This window comes from Diabrotica virgifera, chromosome 1 (genome assembly GCF_917563875.1).
Source record: "Diabrotica virgifera virgifera chromosome 1, PGI_DIABVI_V3a".
Taxonomy (NCBI): Eukaryota; Metazoa; Arthropoda; class Insecta; order Coleoptera; family Chrysomelidae; genus Diabrotica; species Diabrotica virgifera.
In genome coordinates this window covers 30,535,329-30,560,030 of record NC_065443.1, presented here as the reverse complement: position 1 = coordinate 30,560,030, position 24,702 = coordinate 30,535,329, and the positions used below count along the sequence as shown (strand labels likewise).

The 24,702-nt window shown below is 33.2% G+C and overlaps 1 protein-coding gene across 5 annotated transcripts in view; it reads right to left on the bottom strand.

Moving 5' to 3' along the window:
* LOC114328206 (rho guanine nucleotide exchange factor 11) overlaps nucleotides 1–24,702 on the bottom strand; it is a 767,005-nt gene that overhangs the window by 631,859 nt on the left and 110,444 nt on the right. For all 5 annotated transcript variants that reach the window (XM_028276988.2, XM_028276990.2, XM_028276989.2 and 2 more), the window contains exon 5: nucleotides 19,005–19,205. In XM_028276988.2, the coding sequence (XP_028132789.2) occupies nucleotides 19,005–19,205 (201 nt within the window). The remainder of the gene's footprint in view (nucleotides 1–19,004; nucleotides 19,206–24,702) is intronic.

Below are 24,702 nucleotides of genomic sequence, written 5' to 3'. Positions count from 1 at the left end.
AACACATTCGGAGAACTACTAGTAGAAGGTAATTTTAGTGCATTGTGGATCAATACACGAGTGAATGAGAAGCGATACATGGAGCATAAAGTTTTAGAAATAGATGTTGCAAAGGATATTATGTTGGAATTTAGGGGCAGTTATGACAAGAAAAGAGATACACGTGAATGTAAAGACTGCAAGGCAATAGTTAATAAGCCTTTAGGGCTAATTTACAGGGCTTTAATTTACTGGGGATTAACGGACAGCAAGATTACACTGATATAATTATGCTTTTTAGTACATACCAAACATAACATGCAGCTCCGAGTAGAGATTACAAGAATAATCAATGAAAGTTGGTCTAGAAATAAACATCAACAAACCAAAAGAAATGCGATTTGGCACCAGACACAACCAGCCTATTCTGATCAACAACCAAGAAATATGAGAATGGTGAAATTTGTATCTGGTGAGTATAATTGACTGAAACGTAATAGACCGTGATAGTCGTGACGTCAAAAAAAGTTTTCCAAACACGTTGTGTCTAGGTGGGCAGTGACTGTATATTTTGATACACGCTATTTTGATATGTTTAGTGTTTGTTTGATAGAAAAATATTTGTTATGACGTTTAATTCTACCTAACTTTTTTATTTGCGTACACGGTAGCGTATACCCTAGACACAACGTGTTTGGAAAATTTTTGACGTTTTGACGTCACACTATCATGGTCCATTATCCATTATTAACTGGAATAATCTAGAAAATCGTTACTTGCTGATTATTTCCGATGACATAATTTGTACACATGCTTTTTAAGAAAATCGCCAACAATAAAAAACGTAGGATATGAAAATTTGGTATTTTCAACAGCTAAAGACTTATTTATGCCTTCATAAACATCATACAAGCCGTTATAACCGTATAGAGTGGGTGTCCCTCCATAAAAGAAGCTTCAAGTTCAATTTAAAGGAGTACGGCATAAACAAACATCCGTTATACAAATTAACATCAAACAAATATAAATAAATAAAAAATGAATCTACCAGGATAACTAAGAGGATGTTAAAAAAAGTTAAAAATATCTTAAAGGTTTGTTTCTTATTGGACAAAAGTAGATTTATACTTAGGCAAGGAAATGAAGCAATAAACTTACCACATTTTTGCAGTTGTATAAATATCTCAATGAAAGTTTTTTGCATTCGATTCGTGAGCGCCTTAGGTAACTTTATGAACAAAAATGATGATGACGAAATGAAACTTGCATTATTGAACAAGGAAAATGCATTTTCAAAAGGCGTTTTGAAGTGAGGAAGAATGTTAAATTTGTAATTCGGAAATATTTGAAAGAAATGAGTTCAATATTAGTACTCGGGAGTTTTTGGGATCGCTTGAACACAAATATAATGATCGCGATGGTTTCCTTGACACCTGTGGCCCATAATGGGCCTCGTCTGGAGTTTTATGAAAATTCGATACAAAATCAGTGTGCAAAGTCATTAATCGGGGGTTTTTGGGGTCGCTGATCACAAATATCATGACGACGATGGTCTCTGATGCATTTGGTGACCAGGACAGATCTCGTCTCCTGGAGTTTTGTAGAAATTCGATATAATATTAGTGGAAACTCGTTACTTCAAGGTTTTTGGGGATCACTGGATACGAATCTTCTGTCGTTAATGGTCTCCGAAAACACCTGGTACCCATGTGGAGACTCGTCTAAAGAGTAGTTTAATGGAAAATCGATACTTGATATATGTAACTGTTAAGCAATTACAAAAACCTCCGAGTAACGAGTTTGCCCTGATTTTATATGAGACTTTCTGCAGGGGATTATGCCTTTCCTGGTCACCAGATGCGTCGGAGACCACCACCGTCAAAATATTCATAATCAGCGACCCCAAAAAACCCCCCGATTAACGAATTTGCACACTCATTTTGTATCTAATGTCCTGTATCAAACTGATTAATGTATGTAATCTAATTTGTACTAAACTCCAGGAGATCAGGCACTTTCTGAGCACCAGAAGGCATAATATTCGTCGTCAGCGTCCCCAAAAACCCCCCGAGTAATGAGTTTTCACCGATTTTGTGTCTAATTTCCACAAAACTCCAGATGAGACCTATTATTGCCGCCGCCTACGAAAAATATAGCTCCAAAAAATGCCGTTAGGAGTAGAACTTTCAATGAACGCCGCGAAAAATATTAATTTCGATTATATAATTGTGAAAATTATAATCCGTAATAAAGTGTTAGCGAAAAAATTTATTTTTTGAGGAATATCAGCAAAAATCATCATTTCTGTTTGTGGGTCCACGAAAATTATAATTACTAAAAAGTTCTCAGAAATAATTGTTTTCGTCGGCAGAAACAGAAAGGGAAATAATTGTTTTCGTCGGCATCTATTATGAACTAAATCTTTTCGTTATTAATATTTTGGGAGTTATAATCTTCGTGGACACTCATATAAAAATAATTTTTATCGGCCAACACTTATCAAAGAGTTATTATTTTCACTGGAAATGTATTAGGAATCACATTAATCCTAGGTACCAGCGTTATGTGCACCAGGTGTCTCGGAGACCATTGCCGACATGACATTAGCATTCAGCAACCCCAAGAAGCCCCCGAGTAACGGGGGTATTTACTCAAGGGTAACTCGGGATACAATCCCGACATGATAATAGTGTTCTGCGACTAAATTGAACTCATTTTCGTCAATTATTTCCGAGTTACAAAATTATATTTCCTCACTTCGAAAATGATTTTTTTTTAAGACTAAGTTTTCACTCTAATGGCATATAAAACAACATAATGCTATTCTACACCCCACCAGAATGAAAACAATGGGAACCTTCTCTGGTTATACCTGAGGCTTCTACAATATGCAAGCCATACGGATGCTGAGACTAAGGAAGATGAGGGAATTCTACAATTTACAATTCACGTCCCATCTGCTCAGCGCTTTAAAGTTCCAACGAGAATGGTTCCCTTCGTACTCCAATCAGAGTAAATGTAAATCAAAAATGAATAACTATTTTCAATTTCGTTGCAAAACGAAAATACAGCCGAACCATATTCTAGTCCAATCAGAGAGTGCAGCAAGCACCTCTACCGGTTTCGAAACTTATTAGTCTCTCATCAGGAGGCACATATACTGGTCTCCCTGATCCAACCAAAACAAACCCCAGTCTGCAGTCCCGGATTGCAACGAACGAAATGGCATAGATGCCCTAGCGGCAACTGCTAACAAAAAGACTAAGTTTTCACTCTAATGGCATATAAAACAACATAGTGCTATTCTGCACCCCACCAGAATGAAAACAATGGGAACCTTCTCTGGTTACACCTCCGAGGCTTTTACAATATGCAAGCCATACGGATGTTGAGACTAAGGAAGATGAGATTGTAAATTGTAGAATTCGCTCATCTTCCTTAGTCTCAGCATCCGTATGGCTTGCATATTGTAGAAGCCTCGGAGGTGTAACCAGAGAAGGTTCCCATTGTTTTCATTCTGGTGGGGTGTAGAATAGCATTATGTTGTTTTATATGCCATTAGAGTGAAAACTTGGTCTTGTTGTAGCAGTTGTCGCTAGGGCCATTTCGTTCGTCGCAATCCGGGACTGCACGCTGGGGTTTGTTTTGGTTGGATCAGGGAGAGCAGCATATGTGCCTCCTGATGAGAGACTAATAAGTTTCGAAACCGGTAGAGGTGCTTGCTGCACTCTCTGATTGGACTAGAATATGGTTTAACTGTATTTTCGTTTTGCAACGAAATTGAAAATGGTTATTTATTTTTGATTTTTTTTTGTTCAATAATGCAATTTTTATTTCGCCATCATCATTTTTGTTTACAAAGTTTTATAATGCTCTTACGTATCGAATACAAAAAGTTTCGTTGTGATTTATCCAGCTGCAAAATTTTTTTTGTTTTAGGGTTTTTATTCACTCATTTTGTATGATTCTTTCGATTCTACTAAAGTAGTCATAGCGTTCATATTTTTTGTTTGATTCTTCCACATTACACTTGCAACGCTATTATTATGGTGCTGACATTTCTTTATCGAGTGAATATTGCAACGCTATTATTATGGTGCTGACATTTCTTTATCGAGTGAATATTGATGATTTTTACTGTTCAACCCTGATGCTTGTTATTCTGTCCAAAAGCAAACAATAAACATTTCAATTTACTGAAACAGAACAAAATATTCCTCTAAAGTTATAACTTCCTTAAAGTCACACAAACTCGTCCATAAACAACACTTCCTTTAAATAATACATATTCAACGACTGATAAAATGATACATATAACCGCTAATGATCTGAAATTAACATACTTAATTGTACATGGTTGTCCCAAGTTAAATAATAAGACCATCACAAGTGCCACCGCATTAGCTTAACTAACGAAATGTACAGGAACGATGAGTAGCGTGGATAGATAATGCGACATGTACCGAGCAAAAAGAAAGTTGGTACTTTGTTACTGTTGCCTAAGATGTAAATTCGTTAATAAACTTTTTAATGACATTAAACATTTTGTAAATATGTAATTTAATACAAAAAGAGAGTAAGTAATATATTTACATAATATTGTGTACATGAAATGAAAGACAGTTTAAGGGGATGGGTACGAACTTTCGACTTCAATGCTATTTAAATAGGATTAATTTTTTTCGAATCCTGAGAAAACTAATAAATATTTTTGAAAAATTTAAACGTACTCCATTAAAATGTTACATTTAGGTTGCATTTCTTAGAGGAATCCATTTTATTTTTTTTATGTGTAGGGGGTTCAGTAGAAGCTCAAGTTCAAGTTTTTGGGGTCGCCGCCCTTGTCCCCCGGCTGCCATATTTGAAAAAGGGGTGCAAAGGGTTTTCGCGCTGTATCTTCTAAACTAGCAATCCTACAGAAAATTTAATTGCACATAAAATGTAGCAAATTAAATTTTCTACAATTTTATATCTATTACTTTTTATCGTCAAGTGACCAACAAAAAAGTTATAAATAAAAATATGAGAAAATTTTGTAAGAAGTTTCCTTTTGGAGGTTATAACTTTTTTCCGTTCATTTCACAATAAAATAACATAGCGATTTTGTAGAGGATTTTTCAATGAACAACTTTGGCTATAAAGTTGTTTAATTTTATTTATTATCTAGGTTTTACAGCGCTCCAATCTTGACCAGATTCTCGAATTCTCATAGGAATACAATAAAAAAAATACTTCTTTATCTATATATTAGTCGAGCAGCAGCAATCTTTATGCCGACCATGAAAATCAAATTTAAGGTGAATGACCAATTTTGGTCTATTTTTATGTTTTCGAGGTCGCTGAATCCGAATATGAAGTTTATTTATATCTAGATTTGGTGGAACATGTTCAAAAATCAAATTTTATACAAAAATGCCGAAAATCAATTTTGATGATTTTTCAAATTTACCTCGCTGTATCTTTGGTCGCTGTAAATATTTCCATTTGAAAATTTTACTGTTTAATCTCTGCAGTATGTAGATATCAATGGGATTTGTTCTAAATATTTAAACACATTAAAAAAGGAGTTGTTAGTTTCTAAACATTTTGTCATCATATTTCGTTAGTTTCATGTTTACTTAAAAAAGTTGAGTGACAAACTTTTTAGTTTATAATTTTAACCAACACAACAATAAAATATAATTCATGAAGAAGTTTTTTGGAAAATTTTAAGTCAAAATATACAATAGGAAAAAAGTTATGTTACTTCATAAACAAGCGGCACACCCCAAAAAACGCCTATATCTCGAGATCATGACCACGGTGTGGTGAATGACTAATTTTGATCATACTTTATGATTTTAATAACAAAAATTCGTTTTTTGCTCTTCTTAAGAATTTTGCAATATGCGGTTGCTTCATTCTTCTTCTGAACCAGCGAATTTGTCCTCAAACAACTTCTTGGGCCGTTTCTATATATGCTTCGGGTTATAAATTTTATAGTGGGAATAAAGGTCAAAAACAGATTAATAATAGCATAGGAATGTTAAAATCATAATAAATTGTATGAATAAAAAATATATATAGATAGAAAAGTAAGCCTAACTTTTGTTTTTATTATATCCCTATGAGCATTCGAGAATCTGGTCAAGTTTGGAGCGCTGTAACACCTATATAAATAAATAAATAAAATTAAACAAATTTATAGTGGAAATTGTTCGCTGAAAAACCCTCTACAAAATTGCTATAATGTTATTTTATTTTAAAATGAACTGAAAAAAAGTTATAATCTCCAAAAGGAATCTTGTTAAAAAATTTTTACATATTTTTGTTTATATCTTTGTTGTTGGTTACTTGACGATAAAAAGTAACAGAAAAAAAAATTGTAGAAAATTTAATTTGCTACATTTTATGTTTAATTAGATTTTCCGTAGTGTTGGTAGTTTACGAGATATAGCGCGAAACCCCTTTGCACCCAATTTCCAAGATGGCGGCCGGGGGACAAGGGTGGCGACCCCAAAAACTTGAACTTAAGCTTCTACTGATCCCCCTACACATTAAAGAAATAAAATTGACTCCTCTAACAAATGCAAGGTACAGCTTAAAAAATGTAACATTTTAATGGAGTAACGCTGAATGAAAGATTACGTTATTACCGAGTGTCGAAAGTCCCTGAAAACTTCTATAATGTTCATTTTAATAAGTTACAGGGGTGAAAAACTCAGGGGAGAAAATTTAGTGTGATTTTTAATTTCAAATAGCTCATTTAAAATAAACTTTTTATTTATTCTAAGGGACTTTTGGCCCTCGGTAATAAAGTAATCTTTTATTCTGCGTTTAGATTTAAAAAAAAAATATTAGTTTTCTCAGGATTCGAAAAAAATGATTAGGTACATTTAAAATACATTCAAAATTTTGACAAGCGTCAAAATGTTGCTTTCCTCTTAAGATTTCATTTTAAACAGCCTAATGTGCTCTAATGAATCGAAACCAAATCTCGTCGTGTTAGCAAGTTACTAAAAATAATTTGCAAAAAACGCAACAACGACATCTATTAAAATCAAAAAGAAATCCAAAGAACCGGGGAACTAAAGATTTCTTACACTGGAAAACAAATTCTGGTTACAACCTAAATCCGAGCCTTCTGCAATTTACAAAGCAAACGGGCGATAATAGTTATTTTCCTAACAAGTGCAGAAAGTCATTATTTTCCGCACGCGACTGCAGTTTGCCGAACGACGCGAAGCGGGAGTTCGGCAAGCAGTCGAGTGCGGAAAAGAGACTTTGTGCAAGAGTTAGGAACAATATTTTTTCTAAGAGTCTTTAAAAAATTACCAAATCTTAATCAATTAATTTAATTAATATAAAAATACATACACAAATTAATTCTTTGACAAGGTTGTCAAAACCAAACTTTCAATATAATTAGTTAGCATGACGACGATCTTGGTTTCCATGACGATGATTCAAAACGACTGTTATTGTCTACCGATTTGACTTTCGAATATTATGTCAAAATAATTTTATTTCACCGAATTGTCCCGTTAATTTCATTAAAACAGGAACACAATAAGATATATTTAAAATAAATTAGTAAATAATATCTAAATATTAGTTTATTGCATGTATTATAATTACTTTAAGGCCATATTAACATATCTAAATTAACACGCGTGCGGAAAAGTAAAAACCGCGTGCGGAAAAGTGAAACTTTCTAAACTAAAATGCGTGCGCGAAAGTAGACATTTTTGCACGCTCGTAGAAAAATGGTTTATTACCTTCATTTACTCACAAATTGAGTACTAGGAATCAAAGTTGGATTTTTTTACACAGATAATTTGACGTGTCGTGGAATGCATGTTATAAATTCTCCATGTCTATCCATTTAGAGACTGATAAATTTCAGGTAAAACTAGGAATGCACCAAAGCTCGGTGCTTAGCTCGGTTTATTCTCATTAGTTTTGGACCAGATAACAGCGAAACTACAGGGTAGCATTCCATGGTGCCTAATGTATGCTGATGATGTAGTGTTAATAGGAAATAGTGAAAGAAAGAGACAGAACAAAAACTGGAACAGTGGAGACAAGCTCTGGAGGAAAAAGGTTTAAAACTTATAGGACAAAAACAGAGTATTTGGAATGTTCATTTAAAGATGGAGTTACTACAAATAATACGGTATCTTTGGATGGTGAAATGATTGTGAAAAGCAATAGTTTTAAGTACCTAGGATCGGTATTAGAGTAATGGAGAAATAGATGGAGATGCATGCAGTAGAATTAAGGCTGGATGGATGAAGTGGAAAGAAGCGAGTGGTGTGTTGTGTGACAGAAAAATTCCAATGAAGCTGAAGGGAAAATTCTATAAAACAGCCATAAGACCGGCTATGATGTACGGAACTGAATGTTGGGCAGTGAAAAAGAAAGAGGAACAACGAATGCATGTGGCGGAAATGAGAATGCTTAGATGGATGAGTGGAGTGACAACGAAGGATAAAATTAGAAATGAGTATATTAGGGGAAGTCTAGGTGTGGCACCAATTGATGCCAAAATGAGAGAGCATAGGTTAAGATGGTTTGGTCATGTTCGACGTTGAGACGTTAATCACCCAATACGAAGAATAGCTGAAGTGCAGATTCCTGGAAGGAGTATGAGAGGAAGACCAAAGAAGACCTGGGGGGAGACGATAAGGCAGGACATGTTGGTAAAGGGATTAACATTGATATGACCCAAAATAGAATTGTGTGGAGAAATGCAATTAGGAAAGCCGACCCCGTATAGAGATAAGGCAAAGAGAAGGCAAAGAGAATGATGATGATGATCAAAGGGAGATAAACAGAATAAATTGCAAAAGAAGTGCCTTAGAAGAGGCTTCACGAAATAGGCACAACTACAGAAAGAGACGTAACAAACGCAAATAACTACCAGTTAGGTTAAACCATCGAATCCAGCAAACTGTTATTTAGAAGAGTTAGATAATAAACGAGATAACTGTTTCAGTTAAAAGGTATGTGATAAAAGAAGTAAACATATAAATTACTAGATCCTAGTGGAAATAGAAAAAATAAATGGAAGAACCAATACTTGAAAAGTTGCAGAAAACTGAAATATTGAGTGTTAATTTACTTCAATTGATGACTGAAGCATTCAACGTGGTCCTTCATCAACTGTAAGAGAGCTCGATTAAAAAGGTGGCCAGGTGATTCAGCAGATAAGAACTTAAAAAGAAAAAAGAGTAACTTGCATAACGTCCATGCAGATCATTTAAATTCACAATAGTGGACAACACTTTATGGACCATATGGTTACTAAAATGGGGATTCACCTCATCCAATGCTAAATTTCATTAGACACGGGTTAAACCTTTCCTTGGAATGTTACCCAACGTCACTTTTTTGTTAAGTGCAACACTCATGTTTTTATTTAGAAATGAGGTTTGTGGTTACTTAAACTTTCAATATACCGTTTTATTAATAGTATTTATTACCAATTAATTTATATTTTTTTAACCACGGAAAGAGTACTCAAACGATCTCGATTTATATTTAGAAATACAAATGCCATGAGACGTCAAGATAAGTCAATAAATATTGAGGTTAAAATTAATCATGGCAAATATAAACATCCAACAAATGATTCATTATCTAAATCCCTTAAAGAAACGATTATGTTATTGTTGAAATCGGACAATTTATCAAAACTCGAAATTTCCAACATTTTTTCTTGAAATTCAAATTACGTGATGTTTTTGTGAAACAGATAATGGTAGAGGCCCAAGCGGGGATTTTTGCAGTTACTCCAGCGCGTCAGAAAACCTTGTACCATGTAAATGTACCCCTATCATATATGGATTCTTAATACAGGGGAGTTCGTTAAACGGGGTCCGAAAAAAATCTATTCGTAGAAAAACTCGAAATCGTCAGATTAAGATAAGGTAAGTTGAGTACATGCAGAACAGTGTATATTTAAAAAATCTGGCGATTTGAGCGGGCGTAAGGAAATGGGTGAGTCACAAAGTTTCACAAAAAAAGAGAATATTTCGCGAAATGAACGTCAGATCGAAAAACTAAAAAATACGCGTTGAATATTTTTCAAAATTCTATAGAATGATACCAAACACGAGCCCCCACGGAGAGGGGTGGGGGTAATGTATAGAGGTCCCCATTTTTATTGCAGATTTGGATTCCTTACGTAAAAATAAGTTCCGTAAAAAAATTTTATTCGAGGCATTTTTTCGAATTATGGATAGATGGAGCTTTAACCGGGAAAAACGATTGTTGCAAATGGAAAATTTAACTTTTTTTGGTTTTAGGACCTAATCTTTACAACCCAATAGGTGCCCATAACGCTCGAGTAACTGTAAATTTAGCATACTTGCCTCCCCTACAATAAGGTACAGAAATATTTTTAAGATCGGGGGGTTTAAGTTGTAGAAACCCTAAAAAACATATAGACATAAATAGATATGTGTAGGTATACACTTTCTGGTCCTATTTTTGCACAACCTGATTGAATATTAACAGAGGTGTTTATATCGCTTTCCATTAATTAATTGTTTGTATTTCTTTTCTTATTTTGCTAACTTAATTATTGTTTTTAACGCCAACACATCTTGTATAATCATTATTTTCACTTTTCGCTCAAAAGTTGTTTATATTATTTATTATGGAGTGATGACATCTTACTAAACCAACGCATTGTTTATCTAAATATCTGAGCTGAAACCTTTGTTAGTATAAACAACAACGAATAATTTCTTGAAAAATATCTTACCTATTTTAATTACAATTCGGAATAACTAAATTTGATTGTGATTGTAGGTTTTATCAGAAGCGCTAAGAAAAAATCTAAAAAGAAGCGTTAAAAAACTAATAAAGAAATTCGAAAAAATTTTCACAATTAAAAAAAAAAGAAAGATTCATGAAATCATCGAAATGATATATTAGTCGACTTACTCTGACCACCAAGGCTTAAAAATAATGTTTTGTTAAATGGACATCTGCAGACAAAAATTGATCCGTGTAAAAAGTTTGTGAAATAAAGTGTAATTTTTTAGGATCTTTGGAACTCTGCTTTGAAGTGCCATCTTCAGGTGCTAATTATATTGCCCTCTTCTTTTTCTTAACGTGCCCTATCAAGTCCCCTTGACGTTGGCGATTAACATGGCGAAACTGTCTGTGACTCGAGCTATTCTAAATAGTTGTTCTGCTTTCTTTATTCCTGTCCACTCTCTGATATTCTTCAACCAAAATATCTCTCTGCATCCTTCGATTTTACCCATCATAATAAGTTGAAGAATATTATATCGTTCTCCCCTTACAACGTGTCCAAAATAGACCATCCTTCTATATTTGATGTTATCAAGCAGCTCGCTGCCACATTTGTCAGCATAGCCGTCTGCATATTTACAGATGCTCCTGTACTACGGCATCAGAGTGCTGAAATCGCTTATCCTTTGATATACACTATTACGCTACAAACCCTCATTGATTTATGCACCTATTAAATTATAAGACATCTATTAACTTATGGTGCCTACTATCTACTATCTTATGGTGCCTAAGTTTTTATTGCAATTAATATGATTGTAAGTACTGTAGATTTATATTTCAATGTATTGCTTGAAAAACAGGAATATAAATTAGAGACCGACCGATTAATCGGCTTCGGCATCGGCTTCGGCCACCTTCGGCCAATATTTAAACCTTCGGCCAAAATTCGGCTTCGGCCAAAACGAAGCCGAAGGTTTCGCCGAAGGTGGAATAATAAAATGCTCCGAGTATACTATACTATGGTATTTTTACTACAAAAACGTTATTACGTAGGTCAAAATTTTTGACGTAAGAGAACTGTCAAAACATTAGAATGTGACTTTCATTATTGTCATGTTTATTATAAACATTGCAATAATGAAAAGTCACATTCTAATGTTTTGACAGTTCTCTTACGTCAAAAATTTTGACCTACGTAATAACGTTTTTGTAGTAAAAATACTATATATAAATAATCTCTAAACAATATGCTTCGGCGAGCCTTTGATACTTTGAATAATATTTACACCCTATTTTATACCCTAATAAACCAAAACGTTTTACAAACTTTCAGATAGTAGGTAGAGTATAAATTTTAACAATAGGCCAAGATGTCTCAAAGATCTTCATTTGAATATTTCTCACGTAGTAAAATTCTGAGAAACTATAATAGTTTTATTGTATTTGTTAAAACTCAAGATTACTGGTGTTTTGACTACCTAAATATTAATGGCAAAACATCGACCATCGACTATCCCTACTATAAATGCAAATATTTAGTCACCTTCGGCTTAGGCTTCGGCTTCGGCCGAAGGTATCCTTCAGGCCGAACTTCGGCATCGGCTTCGGCTTCGGCCAAAAAAGTCACATTCGGTCGGTCTCTAATATAAATGTCGAAACTGTAATAAACCTAGCATATTAAAAATGTGTTTTGGACCCTAACCCAAGAAACAAATAAAACAAAAATTATAAAAAACGTCAATGAATAAAAAACAAATAAATATTTTTTATTTTTATTTATTTATAAGTACCTCCAGATATAATTACTCATATACAGTGCGTCCATAAAGTAACGCATAAATTCATTACTAGCTAAATAAACATTAGTAGAAATTACCGAAACAGATAGATTTTTGATTTTAATTTATGATTTTTTGGCATATCATACTAGTGGCGTCATCCGTCTGGACGTGATGCCGTAATCGATGATTTTTTTAAATAAGAATATTGGTCGTGTGCTATCTCATTATAATGGTAATTCAATTCTCTTTTCAGTAATATAAACATTAACATAATTATTTACACAGGGTGTCCAAAATTTTTTTTAAATTAATTTAATTGACACAAGAAGACGAATTTGTGTAATTTACTTAAGGTGACACAGTAGCGATCAACAGGTAGCCAAAACGCGTTCCAAGATTGCGGCTGTAATTTTGAATATTTTTTTGAGATATTTGGCACACGTATTCGTAATATAATAAAGAATGGCGGTACAGAGCCCAATTTGAAAAACATATTAATATGTGGAAACAAAAAGAATTCATACAGGGACAAATCTGGAGAATATGGTGGATGGGACATCATTTCGTAGCCCAATTCGATCAATTAGGTCATGGTGACGGTGGAGGTGTGAGCCGGTGCGTTGTCATTGTGGAAGAGCACTTATTTATCGCCGATTGGGGCTGTTTTTTGTGCAATTCGGCATCGAATCGGCCCAATAAGTCGGCATAGTAAAGCCTTGTGACCGTTTTGTCCTTTTCCAGGAAGTTTTTTCCACGTATTTATATTTTTGTTATATCTTTGATGTCAAAGTTATATCGCCTTCTCCAGCTGGTGTTTTCCCAGGCTGCACCATGTACTCTTAAGATCTTTAGAATTGAAAGGAGTAGACCAGCAGCGGCTCAATCTTCTACCACCTAACTGAAATACCTATCTAGAGCTTCCGGAACGAACCAGGGCCGATAACAAACGCTGCCTTCGGTCGTACACCCACCTCTAATCTTTATGCAGATAGGGTTTCTCTCACCGACCATGATTCGCTCCGGGAGCTGTAGCTAGGTGATCTGATTAACTACAATAGTGGTGCTGATTTTGGCTGTTTTTGCGTTTTGTGTACCACTTCAAATATTGATATGTACCACCAGTGGTAAATGTACCACAGATTGAGAACCGCTGGAGTAGACGATCATAGGTAGGGTTACCATAATTTATTAAGGCCAAATCCGGACAGAGGTAGTCCAAGGGGTTGTAGAAAATGTAAAACGTGAATTTGACTGTGTTGCTACCTCTACATTGTACATATATGCGAAATGCTTAAGCCGGACTCAAACGACTCGTGTACTTGGCGAATAATCGTCACTTGTGTATACTGTCAATGCTGTGTGAGTGGGTTACTAGTACAATTATTGTACTATGTGTCAAACACTAATGATAATAATGTTAATACTACGATTAATTGACAAAGAATTGTACTAGTAACCCTCCCAAAAGACATAGTAAGTAACGCAAGTAACGATTATTCGCCAAGTACACGAGTCGTTTGAACCCGGCTTTAGTCTGTACTGGACCCAGGGATAGGATGGTCTTCATCTGTTCTTCTTTCATGCTTTTCAGAAGACATAATTTTTCTCAAAAGTGACTTGTCATTTTTTATTTTGTCATGGAATTCGGAACATGACATGAATTTGCTTTAATATTGAGAAGCTCCTTTACAACAGGCAGAGATAATCTTCCTCTTTCAGCCGTCCACATAAAATTCATCATAGAAAAGATACGTTCAGTAGGAGCCGAAGTACCAAGCAGACAAAAGATGAATTCTTCTATTTTAAAAATATTCGTAAAGGAAACGTTGCTTTTAGAAAATGCTTCAAATATTTCTTGCCATTTGTCAGAAGTGTTTGGGGTTTCTTCTTTGGGTAGTAAAGTCCATTTATGTTTCAGCTTTTTTATATCTTGGAGAAGTGACAAGCGCTCATCAAATAATTCATCCACATTGACAGAATTCGGTACAACGCTGACTATAGTTAAAGCGCTCTCTTCCATCTCTTTCCAGGTAGGATGACCTTGTAGCCTTAACCATTTGATTTACCGCAGAATGAAATTTCCCACCGTTGGGCCAAGTTTTTTCCATTTTTTTTTAGTAAAAAAAAAATCCGGACATTTCTCATATCCGGACGCCAATCCGGACGTGTCTTTTAAATCCGGACTGTCCTGACGAAATCCGGATGTATGGTAACCCTAATCATAGGGCAGTCAATGAGGATACTTGGCTCCCAAATTATTTCTACTTCATCGATTTACTTGATATTTTCACAGTAAGTAGAGAATAGCTCAAGAAATAAAGTCTACCCTATGCCGATGTGTGTTTTTTTCTTGAGGTGGTTCCACCCGTTCTCGAGGTGGAAAATTTTATGGTTAAAATAACCACGAAAGTGGCTATAGACCATTCTAAGCAAAAACTGTTCTATAATTTTTTTTGAATACTCAATACTTTTTGAGTTATTCGTGGTTGAAAATTGGCCGTTTTCATAGAAAAATGACACCCTTTCGGACGGTTTTTTACGAATACCTTAAAAACTATGCATCTAACAAAAAAAACTGTATAAAATATTTTTCTAGCTTATAAAAAAGCAAAGAGATTTGTTCCTTCATAAATCTTCTAGATATAATACAAAAAGAGATATAGTAGGTGAAAGAAGTTTCTTTTTTTGGTGCATGTTCAAATCGGTGTATTCAACTTGAAATAAAAGAGAAACGGTCGATTTTAGGTGCATAATGCTAATTATACATTTTGTACGGCTTGAAAAGACCTTTAAAATGAGCAATAATAAATGTCGATTACAGTCAAACTAAGCGAGATATGCTACAAAAATATTGATGACTAATGTATTTTAAGAAAAAATGAGAAGTATATTTAACCCCTCTTCCATCAAAAATTAAATACATGGTTTTCCTTCTACAATACTTTTTATTATAGTGATTTTTTATGTTCAAAAGTTGGACCGGTTAAAAAAAACACAAGATGTTTTTTGAAAAACATAAGATCAATTTATAGAGCGCATTTTTAAATTTTCCTAAGAATCTTCCTTTCTCTCTATGTAACTCAAAAATTATAAGAGATACGAAAAAAGATAACACACAAAAATGTACGGTTTTGTTAGATAACAATTTTGTTTTTATTTTTCATTATTGTATCTCCTATCATTTTCAAGTTACATGTAGGAAAAGGAAGATTTTTAAGAAAATTTAATAATGCGCTCTTTAAATTGATCTTATTTTTTTTTCAAAAACCATTCATTTTAAACCCGTCAAACTTTTTGAACATAGAAATAATACTACAATAAAAGGCATTGTAGAAGTAAAATGATGCATTAAAACTCTTGTGGATGAGGGATTAAAAATATACTTCTCATTTTATCTTAAAATACATTAGTAATCAATTTTTTGCAGTGTATCTCGCATAGTCTGAATGTAATCGACATTTAATATTGCTCATTTTAAAGGTCTTTTCAAGAAGTACAAAAGGTACTTATCAGCATTATGCACCTAAAATCGAGCGCTTCTCTTTTATTTAAAGTTGAATACACCGATTTGAGCATGCACCAAAAAAAAATAAACTTCTTTCACCTACCATATCTCTTTTTGTATTATAACTACAAGATTTATGAAGGAACAAACCTCTTTGTTTTTTTTGTAAGCTACAAAATTGTTTTGTATAGTTTGTTTAGTTAGATGCATAGTTTTTAAGATATTCGCAAAAAACCGTTCGAAAAGGTGTTATGTTTCAATGAAAATGGCCAATTTTCAACCACGAATAACCCAAAAAGTATCGAGTTTTCAAAAAAACATATAGAACAAATTTTGCTCAGGATTAGGTTATCTAGCCACTTCCGCGGTTATTTTAACCACGAAATTTTCCACCCCCAAGAAGGGGTGGGAACCATCCCCAAGAAAAAAGCACACATCGGCATAGGGTAGACTTTGAATTAGGAGATAAGTAGAGGCTATTCCCAATATTTCAGTAAAATCCATGCAGTAGGATATAGAATTCGGAGGTAATATCCTATTCCTGCTCCCATTGACTGGCGTATCAGTTTTAATCAGAAATAACCGATATTCCAATCCGTATGTGCGAACTATTAGAATATAAGTGATTGTTTTTTGGTTTTTTTTAAAGAATTTTCTAAAATTCTTTGCTCTGCTGTTCGAAATCAACGTCGTTTCTCTGTATAGTCCAGGGTAATAAGGTTTTTTCCATGACACTCGAGCAGCCAGGGTACTGAAGCGTTTTTTCGACAGGTAATACCTATAAGAGCAAATTGTAACTATTTCCTGCGTAGGATCTGGCGGCCATTTTTATTTATAAACAATTAACTGTCAAAAAATGGCATTTTTCCCTATTTTTTCAAATCAATGGAAAACGGTGAAACTTATGGTTTTTTTACTACAAATATCTTTGAGATTATGGAAAAAGCTTTAAAATGACGTATTACAAAGTTTGATATACTCATTTATTGTTAATATAATTGAGAAAAAAGGTCGGAATTGCAAAAAAAATTAATTTCGCAATATCTATTATAAAAATTAGTGTACAGCTTTGAAATTTTTGTCATATAAGGGTTCTTTGGTGCTTAATATGTGATAAAAATTTCAAAGCGATTCACTCAATTGTTTAAATTTTATTCAAATTGTTTATCCCAGAGAGCATTTTTTTTGCAATAACATAAGTCAGAAAAAAATGAAGTTAGAACCATTCCACAGTCACATGAAAGAGCATGCGCTATATTTTTAACTTGGTTTAAAAAAAGTTAATAAAAAATGCATTTATTAGTAATAAATAATTATGCAAAAGTATCGTAAACCTTTCCTTATAAACTTTTTATTTTGTTATATAAGAAATTATATATATTTATTACAATTCTTAATCAAGTATGATATAAATAACATTACTTGGTAGCTGTGCACTTAAAACAGGGTAAAAAAAGTTATTTTTTTTTTTGGAAAAAGTTATTCAAAAAGTTTAAAAGGGAAGATTTACATACTTTTGCATAATTATTTATTACTATTAAATGCATTTTTTATTCGCTTTCTCTAAACCAAGTTGAAAATATAGCTCATGCTATTCCATTTGACACCTGTGAAATGGTTCTAACGTCATTTTTTCTGACTTATGTTATTGCAAAAAAAAATGCTCTCTTGAGATAAACAATTCGAATAAAATTTAAACAATTGAATGAATCGCTTTGAAATTTTTATCACATATTAAGCACCAAAGAACCCTCATTTGACAAAAATTTCAAACCTGTACACTAATGTTTACAGCAGTTATTGCGAAAATAATTTTTTTTGCAATTCCCACCTTTTTTCTCAATTATATTAACAATAAATGAGTATATCAAACTTTGTAATATGTCATTTTAAAGCTTTTTCCATAATCTCAAAGATATTTGTACTAAAGAAATCATAAGTTTCATTGTTTTCAATTGATTTGAAAAAAAAGGGGAAAATGCCATTTTTTGACAGTTAATTGTTTATAAATAAAAATGGCCGCCAGATCCTACGCAGGAAATAGTTACAATTTGTTCCTATAGGTATTACTTGTCGAAAAAACGCTTCAGTACCCTGCTGGCTGCTGAAGTGTCACGAACAGGATATATTTTTGTCTTATTACCCTGGTCTATTATTGTGAACCTCATATTCTCTAGAATTGTTAAGAAGGCAAACGGTCTTTAAATTTTCAGGCAGTGTAAGCGATTCGGTGAAGATTGTCTACGTATATCATAATTGATGTATATTGAAAGGAGCACATAGCAGAGTATTTTCTTATATTTGCACTCTTGAGGATAAATATTTACTGATTATCTCTTTTACGAGTCATTACTTTGACGGGGATGTTGAGCTCATTTATGACCTCATATCTGTACTTTCATTTGTCTTAAAATTTGATTCTCTTGAATTGGTACAAAACCATTGATGATGTTGAACCAGAAGATGTTCAGAGATTAGTTGAAAGTATTTCGTACATACAATCTAACCCGTCATATAAGAACTTCTAAAGGAATAAACGAATACTAGAGCTCCAAAGATCATGAGAACATATATTCCATTATTTATCAATGGCATTCTGGAAAACAAGTGCTTTAAGATCCTCTTGTTGGGGTTCACGTAACTCAATATATTAAAAACGGAAACAAAATGCTTAATGACAATTTTCAGAGAAACAATTCTCCCATCACCATCAACCCATGAATAAATGTTAAAATAGTTGGCTGGAAAAGGTTCTCTCTCACCAAAAACCACTGTCAGTTATTAAATTAATATTGTGAACATTTTTATTCGGATTACATAAAAGCTTAGGTTTCAGCTCAGATATTATTCCACGGCTACTCAATGAATTAAAAGCAAATCATTCATTACCAGCACACAGACATACATACAGCTCTAAAGTCGCTACTGCACATGATCACATATTCATCCTTAGTCAAATACGTACTTTTAAAATTTTTTCCAGAACTTACCTCGCTTTGATTTCGTTGTAACATCGCCCGCAATGTATGGAGGTTTTTCTCTGTCTTAAGTAATTCCTGGCACTTCTTTTCGTCTGGAGAAGTAGATGAAGCTATTTGGCTGCGCAGAAGGTCTATGTAGTGCTGCTCTTTTTCTATCATTAATTTATAGTACTGCTCTTTTTCTAGCTGCAGTTGATACTGTTTTTCGTTCTGCAAATAAATTAATTTGGTATGAAAAATCTGAAGATAGAAACAGAACAGGATTATAAGTATAGATTATATGTATAAAGTTTGCTATTGAACAAACTTACAAACAACCTGCTAGTTTTCACAATCATCACAATCATAAACTTCCCCGTTCCAGTGTTCCCATACATCAAACTTTGTCCGACTAGACACCGTTAAGCAATTAACAAATTTTCAGCTGGCTATTAATCAACTTTTCTTCGGTACGCGGCCTATAATAGGAAGAAACTTGAAAGTAAAAATAGTACAGTAAGCAAGCAAAAATGTCCTAATCCTTGAACTCCAGCTTGTCTAGGTCAGATTGTAGTTGAAAATAGTGCAATTAACTCAATATATTTATGATAGACACCTGCATATATATTTACTTGATCAAAACCATTACGGGTTCGGTCAAGGGCAAGAGATAACAGTTAAAAATTGGCGATATGTACACAAACGTGTTGAAAATAGTACAAGATATTTGTGCATAATAACAAGCACACGTTTATAAATAGAACAAGATTACTTGAAATATAAGAAATATTATAGAAATATAAATAAGAAGATTAAAAACATCGGCTCCAAAAGCGTGGATATAATATTATCAGATATCTTGCAAGCTCCTGCTGCAAGTAGTTCTTGCAAGCAAGTAGAAACTGCCACAAAATAAAGACTAAACTCAGAAAAAGTATTTCTTCGCCTTCGTAATACATAATATACATATACAAAAAAGATACAAAAACACTCATATATGTTCACAATTGAAACAACAGCAATTGTAGAAGATGAAAAGTGTCAGGATAAACGAGCATGAAACATACATAAAAAATGGAGACTTCGACAAATCACAGATATGCAAATATGTCTGGAATAAGACTAAGTTTTCAATCTAATGGCACATAAAATAATACTAAAAATATTACTCTACATCCCACCCAGGGCCGCGCCGTCCAAGTGTGCAATGTGTGCGGCGCACACAGGCGCCATCAATTAAGGGTCGCCACTAGAGTTGTTACAAAAATTTTACGTAGGTCAAAACAACACTTAGGTAGTCGGTTCTTTGCCAATTTTACCAAATTGGCAAAATTACTTGCTAACATCCCTAGTCAGTTGTGTCTGAGCTTAGCGAACGGACTATACCCATTTAAAGACCTTGCATATCTCAACTTCAAAGGTAGGTAAATAATTACGTATTGATTTATACAATCTGCAAAAACAAGGAAAATCCGGCCCAGCAGAATTTATGCTTTAAAGCCATTGCACAAAAATTTGATCGAAATGTATGATGCTTTATGTGATATAACACATTCGGATAAATTTTATTTTAATTTAAAATATCAAGCTAGATATTTAGGAGATAAAATATCAACATTTACATTCATATACTCAGTCTAACTATAGATATGGTATGAAGTTCTGATGAAAGTTAACTTCGTTAGCAAAGTTTTACAATCAAAAACAATGAATATGCAGCCTACCTTAAATGCTTTACAAGAGTTAAAGACGTAGGCTCAAAATTTAGCGCCAATGTGTTTAAATTCATTTATTTTTTTTCAAATTCTGAGAAAACTAATAGTTTTTTTTGAAAAATTTAAACCTAGAATGAAAGATTGCATTATTACCTACCGAGGGCCGAAAGTTCCTGAAAACTTATATATTGTTTATTTTATTAGGTTACAGGGGTAAAAAAATAGTGTGATTTTTAATTTAAAATAGGTATCTCAAACTTTTCGGTTATTCTAAGTGACTTTCTGCACTAGGTAATAATGTAATCTCATTCCCCAAATTTTTAAAAAAATCTTATTAGTTTTCTCAGAATTCGAAAAAAAAAATGAATTCATTTAAAACACATTGGCAGCGAAATTTTGGGCCTACGCCCTTAAACCAATTCTTGCTCTAGTTTCGGATAGATAGCAAATTTAATGATGTTATTACTACAGCAAATGAAACTGCAGAGAAACTGGATGTGGAGCCCAGTTTTCAACCAGACACACAGTTCGGCGTCGGAAAAAAAGCAAACAGTTCGACTACGAACGTAAAGACGAACCGATTTTGTATCCTCAAATGTCATACTTACAAAGTTCATTTCTTTTATTGTGTTCTCAACCAAGCATTAATTTCAGTAAATGAAAGATTTTCCATATTGGAAAATCCTGTTGATTCTTTCAAATTTTTATATAATTTAAACGACAGTACAGAACACTCACAATTAAAATTTTTGTGTAGAAATTTGTAAAAAAGTGAGATAATAGGGGGAGACGATTTAATTGAAGAAATTATACAGCTTCAGCTTTTGTTAAAATAATTAAACAATGTTTGTAAAATTTTAAAATCTATTTTTAAACGAATTTACTGCAGTTTACACAAATTTAGCAATAGCTCTTCGCATTCGGCTCACTCTGCCTATATCTGATGCCTCTGCTGAGTGATCTTTTTATAAACTGAAACTTAAAAAATTATTTGAGATCGACCATCAAGGGCGGTTGACAAATTTATCTACCATCTTTATAGGGTCGTCAGTATTAAATCAAATTGATATTCACCATATTATAAACAGATTTTTCAAACTGAAGACGCGAAAAGTTAATTTTTTATAAAATTGCTACGTATTTCATGTTTCCTACTCCTACCTACCTACCTACCTACCTATATCTTTAGTTTTTATGCTGTTATGCCAAAGATATATTTTACTTAATTATTTTAACTTACTTTGGGAAAACAATGGGAACCTTCTCTGGTTACACCTCCGAGGCTTCTAAAATTTGCAAGCCATAACGGAGGTGTAACCAGAGAAGGTTCCCATTGTTTTTAATCTGGTGGGATGTAGAGTAATATTTTTAGTATTATTTTATGTGCTATTAGATTGAAAAGTTAGTCTTTTGCTAGCAGTTGCCGCTAGGGCATCCCTGCCATTTCGTTCGTTGCAATCCGTAACTGCTCGCCGGGGTTTGTCCTGGCTGGGTCAGAGAGAGCAACATATGTGCCTCCTGATGAGAGACTAATAAGTTTCGAAATCGGTAGAGGTGCTTGCTGCACTCTCTGATTGAACTGGAATATGATTCGGCTGTATTTTCGTGTTGCAACAAAATTGAAAATGGTTATTCATTTTTGATGTCTGGAATAATTAGCACAGAAAAATGCATCAATACAGTTATGAAAGAAACAGACATGAAAAAGAGAAAAATCAAAGAAGACACTCTGATCCTACTTAATGAAGAAAAACCTGTAGGACACCCATCAGAAGCAGGCTCTGGCATCTTACTTAATGAAAAAAAAAATGTGTAGTGAACCCATACACAAAATATAGCAAATTCTGGTTGCCAATACTAAAAGAAGAAGTCAGCAACAAGAATATACTAGGGCTTACAATACCGAGCCAAAATCTCAATACCGGTATTTGGTATTTAAAATTTCAAATACCCCGCTATATATTTTCAATTATTATTGATAATTCAAAAAATAAGTGAGCCTAATTTATACACCACAAGAGGTACACAAAAAAATGAAAAATAGATCTGAAAATGTAAAAACAAATCTGATTAATAAATCTTACGGCTTATTTATAAAATAAAGTAGTCTAATTTTAAATATTTAAGAATTTTTATACAACTCATTTTATGTATTTGTTTAGACAAGATTTAATAATTTGGTTGTAGAAGCTGATATAACCCTTCGCCTTAAATTAACGACATTCACGCTTTTAGAAAGCGCTACGCTTGACTTGTATGTGTAATAAACGTGTTTAATAAATATTTTTTACAATGATATTGGTTGTTTATCTTCAAAAATAATTTCTTGCAACAGCAAAAAATATCTTAGAAGAAAGTTTATTGTGCATCAATTCACTTTCTATAAATTAAGCTAATACCGAAATACCGGTATTTTTATTATAAATACCGGTATCGAATACCGGACAAAAACCGTCCGGGATCCCGGAATTCCGGTATTGTAAGCCCTAGAATATACCAACATTATCGGATTAATAGAAAGTTAGAGACACATCATCTACAATTATACATATAACCACAGCCACCTTTACTTAACAAGCCATGAAGTTGAAATTTGGCAACATCTATTGGTAGACCGATTAATTCTGACAGTTCTCATTTGTTTTTAAATAATTTTCACTGTATTTACAGAAAAACTGAAATATTCTACAATAATTCGTGCTCCAAATTATAAAGAACATTAAAAGGTATGTTATTAAGATGATTTTAATATAATATATTTTTATATAAACTTGCATGCATATAGAAATCCGTCCACTTAAAAATTTTGTCATTTTTAATGTCTTATATTTCCTAAACCTGTTGGCAGATTTAAGTGATTTTTTTAATATGTTATAGCCTAATTCTTTTACAATACCGCTGTAATAATATTGTTGCTAACCAGTTAAATTTTTATGGTGTACCGGGCATTTATAAAATACTGAAATTAAAACCCAACTATAGACTCCGGTTTTCTTAACATTCTGTTTTTTTGATTAATTCGCTTATGTTTAACAACTAGATTTGTTCTTTACCAATTCAGGGTGTATCTAAATAAGTGCGACAAACTTTAAGTGGAAAGGAACAAAATGCAAAATTTTGACGCCTGTATTTTAAATGTAATAATTTTTTTCGAATCCTGAGAAAACTAATAAGTATTTTTGAAAAATTTAAACGCAGAATGAAAGATTACTTTATTACCGAGGGCCGAAAGTCCCTTAGAATTAATAAAAAGTTTTTTTAATGACACATTTGAAACTAAAAATCACACTAAATTTTCTTAGTTTTTCACCCCTGTAACTTATTAAAATAAACATAGAAGTTTTCAGGGACTTTGGGCCCTCGGTCCTAACGTAATCTTTCATTCTACGTTTAAATTTTTGAAAAATACTTATTAGTTTTCTTAGGATTCGAAAAAAATGAATCCCGTTTATATTCTTGTTATTGGTTTTTTTTTGTATAATAAACGTTACTTACAAGGAATTACTTTTAATATTATTTTGTACAAACTTCTAATTAATAATATTTTCTTGTTCGACTCAAAAATACTATAAATTTTACCAGAATTTGTACTTTAAAATCGTAGTTCCGAAAGCGGTAGTCCGAAAGTCAGACTACCGACATCATCAATTGCGACGTTGCCTTTTTCTCTTCATGGCTTGTAAAGTAAAGGTGGCTATGATATAACATATACACCATACTAGTGATGTTAAAAAAGTAACTATCCGTTACAAAGTACTCGTTACTTACGAATACCTAAAGTAACGGTTACTATACAGAGAGGTGAATCGTTACTTTGATTACTCTGATTACTTCGTTACTTCGTACCAATCGTATCAGAGTTATCTATTTCTATTTTGAGTATTGTATCTACTCGGTTGATATCGGAGTCGGACCGGTATTCCACGAGTGTTCGGTATCAAGTACAGTTCAATAAAATTTTATATATCAAGGGCGAAGGCTATGAAGAGTTTTACAGGATTACAGGGCGCTGA